At 43.8% G+C, this 12,076-nt stretch overlaps 1 protein-coding gene across 1 annotated transcript; it reads right to left on the reverse strand.

Annotated features, from left to right (window-relative positions):
* Positions 1-5,891: 5,891 nt before the first annotated feature.
* On the reverse strand, positions 5,892-10,707 carry LOC131700524 (zinc finger protein 449-like). Its single transcript, XM_058998297.1, has 2 exons — positions 10,002-10,707; positions 5,892-6,180 (listed from the first exon to the last, which is right to left on the reverse strand). Exons 1-2 carry the CDS (start codon positions 10,681-10,683, stop codon positions 6,173-6,175), a joined length of 690 nt encoding a protein of 229 aa, XP_058854280.1. The 5' UTR covers positions 10,684-10,707; the 3' UTR covers positions 5,892-6,172.
* Between the last annotated feature and the right edge of the window lie 1,369 nt (positions 10,708-12,076).

Here is a 12,076-nt window from a genome sequence, read left to right on the forward strand (position 1 = left end):
AACAGAAAGGATAGAATGAAGAAAATAGAGACCCAAAGAAATAAACACTGTATCTTCCTATCTTGGCTGGCTGTCTTGTTGTGGCTTTGTCTTTGTGTTTCTGAAGGTGGCTTCATCTCTGATGGACGGTCTGACGTTTAAAGAGCCAGGATGAATAATGAAGAAATGGCAGGACCTTCACACTCCAATGGGAACCACAGACTGGGCATTTTAAATGCTCCATTTCAAAACAGGTCACATGAAGGTGTTGCTATTACAGTATATCACCATCATTTGGCACTTCTTTTAAAAAAAGGGGCAAATCACTAGTAGATATCCATACGCCACTAGAAAATGGTAGCCATGACACCAATGACATCAATTCAAGTGTTGAAATAAAAAACCTAAAATTAAGCAGGCATCTTGAACTTACAGAAGCACAGCTTCTGGACATTGAAAAGGAAAAGAAGAAATAAATACTCAAAGGAACACTGCCTTGACACCGGCTGTCCTATTTAACTGGTTAAAACAAAACTTGTTACACATTGATTTTAAAGTATTTCCTTTGCTTGACCTAAATCATCTGTTATGGGAATTTTATGCCAGTGTCCGTAGTTTAGAGGAACGGGGGTATACAGAGTCAAGATATGTGAACTTACGAGCCGGTCTAAACTGCTTTTTAAATAGTCCAGCCATACTAGACTGCAACGTTAGTTTGATAAGGGACCTGCTATTCCAGAATAAAAACAATGGATTTATTTCCCCAAGTTGTTATTCTTTAAAATATTTTCTGCTTGTTTGATTGAAATAGCTTATAATTGAAGCAAAAAAATGTTCAATTAAATTATAATTGAGCAAGTACATGGCTATCCTTGGCTTTATGAATTGGGAAGGGCAGATTATAAAGACCAGTTAAAAAAATAAAATTCTTGGCAGGCTATCTCAAAAGCCTTGTAATTGGATGGTGAGCAGGATTTAAACATTTATCTTTCTTTCCGTTAACTTGGCAACTGAATCAAGCATTAATACAGCTGACCATGAATAAATAAATGAAGAATCTGAAATTAACTAATAGGTAATTTGAATATTTGTTACCAGCTATTTTAGTTTTCTAAATACCTGTGGAAAGAAATAAACGAAACAATAATTAAATATGTAATTCATTTAGCTTATGCACTTCAGGAAAGCCCCGTCTTGAGAGCAGTACCTCAGATCTAAGTTTTTCAGCATAGCAGAATGCAGTGCTTTGCCATTTTTGCTGACTTTTTTTGCTTTGTCTATGTGTTTACGACTGGCAGTATGATCTTTAATGGTATTGACTCGTACATTGTAAGGTTTTATACAGTTATATGTACCCTTAAAAAAGGTAAAAAGTGGGAAAACATTGAAACTCTGTCTGTGCCTTGGGGTTTCAGACAGATATGATTAACAACACGCCCTTATCTGCGCCTGGCCTCAGTGCAAAGTTACACAAGAAGATGATCTAGGGTCATGTAAAGATGGATGTAGATGAGTTTTTTTCCCTTTTCTTCTGTGATTTATCCTGTACTTAGAGTAACTTTTTGTTATCTAGTTTCTGCAGACCTTGATGGAAAGCGGGTGTTTAACTGTCAGTGTGCTTGAAATTTGTATTACACCATGTATCACGCTAGGGAAATATAGACCAAATATAGAAGCAATATGAGCTGAGCGTATATCTGTGCTGTACAAAGTGATTTCTTGGCTCAGACAAGAACATTCACTGATGCCTTTAAGAGTGACAAGAACTGTATTAGTTGTGCTGTCTCGCTGTTTACAGTTTATCTTACTTTGAAGATATCTGTGTCCAGACTACTTGATTAACACAAAAGAACAGAACCTTACAACATGATCAATCGAATGACAGCAAAGCTTGCATAATACTATCCCACCATCCTCACATACATAAGCAGAAAATGTTTTAGTGCTGTCTTTTGCTGAAACATTGCATTTCTTTTCCTTCGTTGGTGCAGTCGCCATGTTGCGTTTCAGCAGAGAAGCGTAAGTTGGCTCAACTTGGCTGGGTCTAGTGCAAAAAAACCCCCAAAAAACAGATAACTGGAGTTGTGAGAAGAAAAAGACAACACTGCAAAAATCCATTCCCCAAATCCCTAATTCCGTTCCCAATGCCTAATTCCGTGATCGAGGAAAATCAGTCGCCCTACAAGGTACATGAACCAGAATCACATACGTAACTGATCATTTAAGACCTGCACAAGAGCCTTCTCACACAGCGAATGAGTAGCTAAATGTGACTGTAGTTGGGAAGCTACAGCACGTTCCAGAACTTTAAACAAGAAGGGTAAGTTTGATACACGTCAATCATTTCCAGGGATATCCTTATCCAAGTTAGTTTTTTTTTTAATATGGGGGTAATTGAGACAATGGCTGGAAAGAACTAAGCAGGAGTGAATGGATGAATTGGACACTAGTACTGGGCCGTCATCAATCTCAAGGTGATTTAGCTGCCATGGTTCTAACATTGGGAAATTGAACTTACTATTTGAATTTCAAATGCAGCAAAAACAAAGGAAAACCTTTTTTTTTTTTTAAATTCTATTATAAACAAAATGCATTTGTGCAGCTTGCTCAGTCTCTCAGACTCTTTTAAGTTCCTAGCTCCACTGGCTGCCTGTACTTGCTTTGAAATCTGCCTCACCTCTGTCTAGATGCATTGTTAATACAGTAATGTTGCCTTCTTCATCACCAGTGTCAGGTTTTTAAAAACATTTTAAATGTTTCCTTTCAATTGAAGGTGTAACACGTTTGCTTTTCCCATAGTAGGTACATCTTGCAATTTTTAAAACTGGATTTTGGTTGCATTGTAGGCATGGTTGAATGACTGCTTATTTCCAGCTAAAAGTGCGGTGTTCAGTTGACCGGTAAGTTCGTAAGGTTCATACTGTATGTATCAAATGCATGTGTCTTACTTATTTTACTACGACTGGCACGCATGGGCTTAAAGGGTTAATGAAATTGTATATACTGTATTACTGATTTATGTTTTATTTTGTATCATAATATTTCAGTAGTAAAAATAGCAATTACAATTATTTTACAAGTCTGGTACCTGGCGTGCACATTCATTTTTACATCTGGAGTTGAAGGGGTTAAATAAATGAATGAATTCATTTTAAATTGTAACCAAATAATACAAATGGAAGGCCATATTTAAAAGAAGTAAAAAATGCAAAGAAATGTGATTTCTTAATGTCAGACCAACATGCAACAGTGCTGATGAGCGACTGTGGAAGGCTGACCTTTCCCTTTATTAAAAAGCTTCATTACTTTTTGTCCCACAAGCACCAAAACTGTCATTGCAGTAGGAGACATTCCCCTTCATTGACAGATGGAAAATAATAGCTAATTTGTCATGCAGCCCAATGGGGACCTATAAAGCATCCCTGGATCTCAAACTAGCCCTGTCAGCCAGGGATTCAAGATACAGGGTTGAGACTCCCTGTGCTCCAGCAATGCCACTTGCCCAGATTATTTAATCACCATCTGTCTGCGGCAGGAAGCTGTTAGCTAAGGAATGGAAAGGGCAGTAGAGTCATCTTTACTTGAGAGCATAAACAGCTACCAAAATAATTTCATAAATCCTACCTGTTTTACACTTCAAATGTGCAGTTTTGAAAGAAACCATGTATTTTGTATTTTCATTCCTAAATCTGGTACTAAATTGGGTTCCTTGCCTTACTATCAGGATATATGATACATTTGCACGTCCTAAATCACCTCAGCAATGTCTTCTGGGTGAAAGCTTGTCAGTCAATAGGGGAAGCACCTGGTTGGTTAATGATAAGAAGGAAGCCAGTGACTTGAAGGAGTGGTGACATTTTCACCCTCAAGTTAACCCGTAAAAAAGTTAATTAAGCACTATCCAGGTCCATCGTTTATTTGGTCTAAGAAACAGACAAATTCATTTAACAAAAATGACACTAGCAAAATAAAACAACATTCAAATATTTCAAAGCAGTTTCATTACTCAGATACAATTTGGACACGTCACACTACTTGGTGGTGCATTGATGATACCAAAGTAACTGATTTTCCCTTCTTGGGGACGTACAAAACCATAGCAGTGGTGGAACGGAACCCGAAAACCAAGGAACCAACTTCACGCTTACGATTTGTTTGAAACTGGGGAGGAATTTGTCGCTTGTTTTTCTTCATAGTTCCCACCTATGTCAGATTCATCTTCTTCAGCTTGCCTACTGTCTCGATTTGAGGTTTACCAGTTGCCAGCTGTAATATTTCTGTTCCTGCGACTGGAGGCCAAACAAATGACAACTTGGGTTGAATGAGGTCATCATCTGAGCTTGATTCTGAGTCTGTCATCCCTGAGCACCTTGTTCAAAGATTAGAGGACTGTACTGCATCTACACTGTTGACAGATACAGAAGAACCGCAGGGCAAGAGCTGCAAATCAGGTTTCATGCTTCCCCAAAACTGTCCCCCCTTTAGGCTTTGCATTATCAAGGGTTTGCAGAGCTAGATTTTCTGCACAAAAGGCTTTGGTTAATTTGAAAAGTTTGTTTCTCCTTTAAGGCTGCCCCCTCCGCTTTCATGAAACTGTTTGGGATATTGCTGTGCTAGTTGCTTAGAACTTAATTTTGCCACTTTTGTGTAGTTTTATGTAAGTATTTACCTTTATTTGACGTTTGCTAACCGCTTTAACTGCACTGCCACCAGTTGAAAAGCTCATTTCCTATTTTCACGCTGAGTGGAAAAATGTCAAAATTGTGGGTTCCGTGAAAGCCGTGACCACCGTGATATAATCGTATCCTTAATCTTGAGCCATTTTCATCAGTATTGATTTTAAAGACGAATGCCGGACTTCTCTGCCACGATGGGCACAGTCTACCTGTATGTCAAACCACAGTTTATACAGCAGCCCTGCTGGTTCATTGGTACTAAAGATGCCAGAGGTTTTTAATTTCTCCAGATCAGTCTTAGAGCTACATTTATGCTTCTCCGATTTGTCTTTCCCTTTCCTGCACATTTTTTAATCACTTGTATCTGTTTGCTGTTGTAAAAGCAACATTGTGCATGACTTTTAAGTTTCTCCTCTGAAGAGATGCTTATTAATGCCAGCTCTGATAGAGATGTAACTTTGCACATTGTACTCATTTCCCTTTGCATGCCTTGCAGAGGCATACACATTTTTACATTGCTTGTTTAGTACAGTCACGCTAGCAGTTTCAAATTCTATATCAAATGGCTTTTCAGCTAGCCAATTCTTAAGGTTAGAGTTAGGACTGGGATTAGAAGTTTGGACTGTCTGGTTGAGTGGCTTTCAGTTTAACAAACACAGAACAGTTCCTACCATAATTTACTGATGATGGCTCCAGAGGCAATGACATCTTTCAGGTCCAACACAAGCTCACTTATGGAATCAATTATACGTTTTGAAACAGATTCTGATTACTCATCTGGCTCTTCATAAAAATCCAAAAGGACATTGTTTATGGCACTTTCAACGTCAAAAACATGAGCAACCAAAGGAAAAAAAATACAACTTCCTTTGTTTGACCCATCAGCAGCAACTGCAAAGGGAGAACCACTTGCTTTTAGCTTTTCAACTGCTGTTTTCACAGGAAACAGCCCGCGTACATTTTCCACCAGACTTTCTGATTGTTATTTTTCCCAGCTTCATCTTGTTTGCCACAGAGGAATCAACACGTAGCCGTGTAGCTAATTTGCTGCCACAGTCCATTGACAAAAAACTGTAGTTTTTGAAGCTACAGCGTCGTCATTAACCGTGTTTATCTGTGAGCAAAACTTTGTTATACAGACCAGAGGTGTGGCATGGTGTGGCAAAGTGGTAATGACGTGCAGGTGAGTGCAGTGCAGAAGAATCACACAAACAACGTTGGTACAGGTGCAAGGGTGTTTATTTAATTTAATAAATGTCCAGAGCCTTAAGGCAAAACCTGCAAATAATAATAGTGCTGGAAGTGATACAGCGGCGTGTATCACTTCTATTTGTAAATCCTACGGGTTTGACCCGCAACCCCAAAGTCCCGTTCAGACACCCACACTAAACACAAACACAAAGACAGTGCGTGATTAAAGTGCTAAAGGTGCAAACAAAAGACAGTTCCTGTAGTGCAAAGGTGCGTGGTGAAGTCCGGGTTTTTCGCTGGCCGGCGGCTGCAGCTCCGGATCGTGCTCAGTAATCTTTGTGAGAAACGACACACAAGACAAACAGTGTAAATACACAGACAAGCAATCACTCACGGTTTTAGCACAAACAAGACGGGCTCCTTCTAGGTTATTTGGTTTAACCATCTGCAAAGGAACAGATCACTCAAGCCATGCCCCCTATTTATACCCTCGCCCATGACCCCGAGGTTAACGAGCGCATCCGCTCCTCCAGTCCTCGGATGCCACGCCGCTTACCGTCTGGGTCACTGAGCTCGGGTGCCATGGCTCCGCCCCCTTCCGAACTGACCGACTTCCATCTACCCTACGGAATAAATTGTCGTGCCATTTCATTAAGGGTACTCTGTTCCTCGTATACCGTGCTCTCACAGGTCGAGAGGGAGATCTAACACTAAGACTCATTCGATCTCTGTCACATATCCCACCGCTCAGAGTGGAGCCGAAGGAACACTCGGCTAAACCTACCTTTCCCATTACTCCCCCCTCCCGGGAAAAATAATCCGCATTTTGGTGGTCTTTCCCTGCACGGTGTACCATATGGTACATGAAGGGCTGCAATGCCAGATACCACCGAGTTATCCGGGCATTGCTGTCCTTCATTGTGCTTAACCACTTGAGTGGGGCGTGGTCAGTGACAAGATCAAATGAGTGTCCCAGCAGGTAGTATCTTAAAGAGTGAGTAGCCCATTTCATGGCCAAACACTCTTTTTCGACGACGGAGTAGTTGCGCTCCCGAGGGAGCATTTTTTTACTTATGTACAAAACAGGGTGTTCTACTCCGCCTACCATTTGAGACAGGACTGCACCCAAACCGACATCCGAAGCATCGGTGTGGAGGATGAATCTCTTAGTGAAGTCTGGAGTGATGAGAGCAGGGGCCTGGCAAAGTCTCTGCTTAACAGTATTAAACGCCCCCTGACATTCTTCTGACCATTTAATTAAATTTGGTGCGCTCTTTTTGGTGAGGTCAACTAAGGGATTAACCACTGTGGCATACTCGGGGATAAAGCGGCGGTAATAACCGGCTAACCCCAGTAGCGACCGCACTTGAGCCTTGGTTTTGGGGATTGCTGCGTCTACCAAGGCCTGGACCTTGGAGACAACGAGTTTCACCCTGCCATTCCCCATTACAAATCCCAAATATTGTGTTTCTCTTTTGGCAAACGCACATTTTCGCAAGTTAGCTGTCAGCCGGTCTGCCCTTAGAGTCTGAAGGACGGCTGTGATCCTAGCCAAATGCTCTCGCCAGGTGGAGCTGTAAATGACCACATCATCAATATACGCTGCCGCATATTCACGATGTGGGTGTAAAACCTGGTCCATCAGTCTCTGGAAGGCAGCAGGCGCACCATGTAACCACGGCATGGTTGTAAAATGAAACAGCCCCTCTGGTGTTGAAAATGCGGTTTTCTCTCTAGACCTACGAGTTAACGGGATCTGCCAATATCCTTTCGTCAGATCCAGAGTGGAGATGAACCTCGCCGTCCCCAGTCTATCTAGGAGTTCGTCGACCCGAGGCATGGGATACACATCAAACTTGGCAATAGCGTTTACCTTGCGGAAATCAACGCAGAAGCGGTTGGTGCCGTCCTTTTTGGCCACTATCACAATTGGACTGCACCACTCGCTCCTGGAAGGCTCAATCACCCCAAGTTCGAGCATGTCCCATACCTCTTTGCGAACGCCACTCCGTCGACTTTCCGGGATCCGGTAAGGTCTCTCTCGCACTGTGACACCTGGGGGAGAGATAATGTCATATTCAGCGAGGTTAGTTCTACCGGGCGTGTTAGAAAAAACATCGCTAAATTCCTCAATTAACCTACGTAGTTCACGTTGCTGATCAGGAAGTAACTGTTCCCCCATCGAAATGTTCTTTGTGCTAGAGGGTTCTAGCTCGGGCCCTAAATCATCCTCTATATTGCCTGGGGCTATAAATAACACCTCTCTTGCCTGCCAGGGCTTTAATAAATTTATGTGATAAATTTCTTTTTTGTTACGGCGATCGGGCTGTTTAATTTCGTAATTCACCTTTCCTATAGCCCGAATCACCTCATATGGCCCTTGCCATTTAGCACATAGTTTGGATTCCGCTGAGGGAAGTAGCAGCATTACCTTGTCTCCAGGTCGAAAAGTTCGGATTAATGCATTTTGATTGTAATGCTGCTGTTGTCGATGCTGAGCCGATCTGAGATTGTCTTGGGCCAAACGACCGACCAAATCTAGGCGATCTCTCAGTAGGAGCACATGCTGCACTACATTTTTGGACGAGCCTTTGTGCTCCTCCCACCCCTCTCTCAACAGATCGAGAATGCCGCGAGGCTGTCGGCCGTACAAGAGCTCGAAGGGGGAGAACCCTGTCGAACTCTGCGGCACCTCTCTCACTGCAAAAAGGAGGTAGGGAAGAAGCGATGCCCAATGTTTTTGCTCCTGATTCACAAATCGTCTCAGCATCGCCTTTAGAGTCTGATTAAAACGTTCCACCAAACCGTCCGTCTGTGGATGGTAAACCGACGTTCTGATGGGACGTATTTTTAGTAATTTATATACCTGCTGTAGCGTATTTGACAAGAAATTAGTTCCATGATCAGTCAATATCTCGTTGGGGATCCCTACTCTTGCCATAATCTGCACTAGTTCTTTGGCTATCGCAGCAGCACTAGTGGACCTCAATGGAACTGCCTCTGGGTATCGCGTTGCGTAATCTACCACCACTAATATATGCGTATACCCGGAGTCAGAAGGTAGCAAAGGGCCGACTATGTCCACTGCGATGCGTTCAAAGGGGGTGGAAATAATCGGCAGTGGGACCAAAGGGGCGGGGCGCACTCGACCCGGCGCTACTCTCTGGCAGTCTGGGCATGTGGCTACATATTTCGACACTTCTTTATAAACACCTGGCCAAAAGAATCGAGCCAATATCCGTTCCCTTGTCTTGTCAACTCCGAGGTGCCCCGCAAAAGGGATATCATGCGCCAGCCTCATGACCTCCAGCCGACAAGACGGGGGAACCAATAATTGTGTTACAGGATGTCCTGTGCCCGCGGCCAGGTTTACCCTATATAGTAATTGCCCCTTGATAATGAAGTGTGGAAATACTAGTGCCCCAGCGCCTTCAACATCCTTACCTTCAATGGACCGGACCTGTCCCCGAATGTGCACCAGTGATGGGTCATTGTCCTGCTCCCACACTAGGTTCACATTCGAGTGCCACATGTCCGGTATATTGAGCGGGGCGGGAGTAACATCTGCCCTTGATGGCCCAGTAACCTCGCCCTCTCGGTCACACTGCGTTCCGACCCCCTTCGACTGATGTTTTTCACCGTTATAACAGGCTCCCACCAGCCCCCAGCCTTGTCTCATTAACGCTCCCTCCCATTTCCGCAGCCTTCTCTCTTTGTTTGTTTTTTTCGGCCGGAACAGAGGAGAGAACATTTCCGCTTGAAAGGGAAAAACATTACCAATCATTTCCCCTTCTACTTTTTCTGCCACATTTGCGTGTATGGCCGGGACTGCCCTTAATTTCAATAAATCTTTATAGTTGGGCCAGTCCCGACCCAGAATAATGGGATGTGGTAACCTTTCCGCTACCCCAACTACCAGGGAACGTTTCATCGGACCGACCGATAAATATGCTTTTACTGTGGGGTATGTTGCCGTGTCTCCATGGATACAGGAGATCGCCACCTGACCTTGTGGCTGCCACACCATACCGCCCAAGAGAGATGCTCTAATTAAGGTCTGACCACACCCTGTGTCCACTAATGCATGGGTCTTCACATTTCCAAAAATCACCTTAACAATACAAGGCCCCTCCCGACCATTTTTCCCTCGCTTACCCGCTTCAGATGCCAGATTACAGACGGCCACGTCACACTCCATCGCAGATGGGCATGACCTAGCCTGATGTCCCGGCTGGCGGCACCTAAAACAGGTAGGGGGAAAGGAGGGCACAGTATTAAATGGTCTGTCCCGCTGCTGGTATGGCAACGGGGCAGGGGCAGCACCTCTACCCCAGCTGGGGGCCAACCTTGGTCTCCATGAAGAGGAGGCAAGGTCGCCCATTGGGGTTGGTGCTCTCGGAGGTCGTTGACCCGGTCCTGGTGGTGGGGCTGATGGAGCAGAGAGAGGAGGTGGGGCTCGGCTGCTCCGTTGAGGTAGCGGGGTGAGTAGCCCGGTCTGGGCGGATACCAGGGAGTCCTCGAAGTCCTCAGCGAGCTTGACTGCCTGTTCCAGGGTGTCGGGGTTGTGGCGCCGTATCCATCCTTGGGTCTCGGTGCCGACCACATGACAAAACTGCTCAATCACGATGGCCTCCCCCATCTGGGCAGTTGTTTTTAGCGCCGGGGTGAGCCAGTGTATCATTTGGTCACAGAGCTTCTGCGCGACCACCCTGGGGCGTACGTTCGGGGACCTCCTGTACTCCCTGAACCTCACTCGGTGCGTTTCCTCCGTAATGTTAAGACGGCGGAGAATAGCCAGTTTTACCAGGTCATATTGAGCGGCGTCGTCATCCCCCATCGCCTGGTAGGCTGCCTGCGCTTCCCCAATCAGGCAGGGTCCCAGCTGGCTCGCCCAGAACTGTCGGGGCCCTGACGCGGTGGTAGCCAGCCGTTCAAATGCCACCAGGTATGCCTCTGGATCATCATCCGCCGTCATTTTATGCGTCCTTGCTTTGGGCGCTATGAAGCCGCGTTCCGCTGCTGCTGTGGGAGGTATTGCCAGCCCGACCCTCTCGATCAGCGCGGTGTACCTCTCCTATTGTATTTCTTGCTCTTATTGTATTACTTGTATTGTAACACTGGATAAGGGCATCTGCTAAGAAATAAATAATAATAATAATAATAATATTGTTAAACTGTGTGGCAGACAGCAACAACCTCTCAATGCTCACAGAAATCTCAACGCTCTCTTGATCAAACCTCTTATTAATTTGGTTAATTGACACATCATCAATCTGAAAATATGTTTGTCTATCTTCTGGGGTGCTGGACCTCTAAGCTGTGGTAGAATTTGAATCTGAAATCTTTCTTGGAAAATGTTGTGGTGAGGAAGCTGAGGTTTATTTACATCAAGCTCTTGTGTTTTTGATCTGTTTGGGGCCCACAGCAAATCCTGTGTTTGCATAGAACAGACTTATGGCATTCTGAAGAGGCGGTTTCCAGCTCTCCATGGTGAACTTCACCTGTCACAACAGAGAGCTGCAAACGTAGCTGCAGCTTGTACAGTTGTGCAAAACATCTGTATTGCTGCCAGGAGCATATTCCCATTGATGAATTCATCAGTATGCCTGCTGGCATGGTCCAAGTGATGCAAGTTAATGATCACCTGCAAGCAGGACAGGTGGACCTAAATGTGGTTGTCAACAATTATTTCTCTGCCTACATGTCCTGTCACAGAATGTGTTGGTTTGATTGTTATTTATAAATAAGAGAAAGGTTGTAAAAGTAAATCATTATTTTTTTATAGTTTACGTAAGATGTAAATGTATAGATGAAATAAAACAAAGTAGTTCACTTTTTTGTAGTTTTCTTTAATAATAGTACTCATCAAAACATCAGATACATGTATATATTATTTCAGTCGTATACATTATAATTCATTTTTCCTTTCTTTTAGCAGTTTAATTTCTAATTCTATTTTTTGTTTCATTAGTTGTATCACCTCATCCAGCTCAGCTCTGTTCCTGTACCCCACTCACTTGGAGTCAGGCATTTCACAGCCTGCTTAGGTGGAGCAGGCTGAGCATGGTGCTTGATGGCAGGGGGGCCCAAGTTGTGGCTTAATCCACTTTTTATCTGTGTGGATTCCCTGCACACACATGCAGAAAATAACTTTTTACAAAATATTTCCAACTTGACGGTAGTGTTTTTGAGAACAAAAATATAACATCCCATAATGTGAATATTTAACC

Source organism: Acipenser ruthenus, chromosome 24 (assembly GCF_902713425.1).
Source record: "Acipenser ruthenus chromosome 24, fAciRut3.2 maternal haplotype, whole genome shotgun sequence".
Lineage (NCBI taxonomy): Eukaryota > Metazoa > Chordata > Actinopteri > Acipenseriformes > Acipenseridae > Acipenser > Acipenser ruthenus.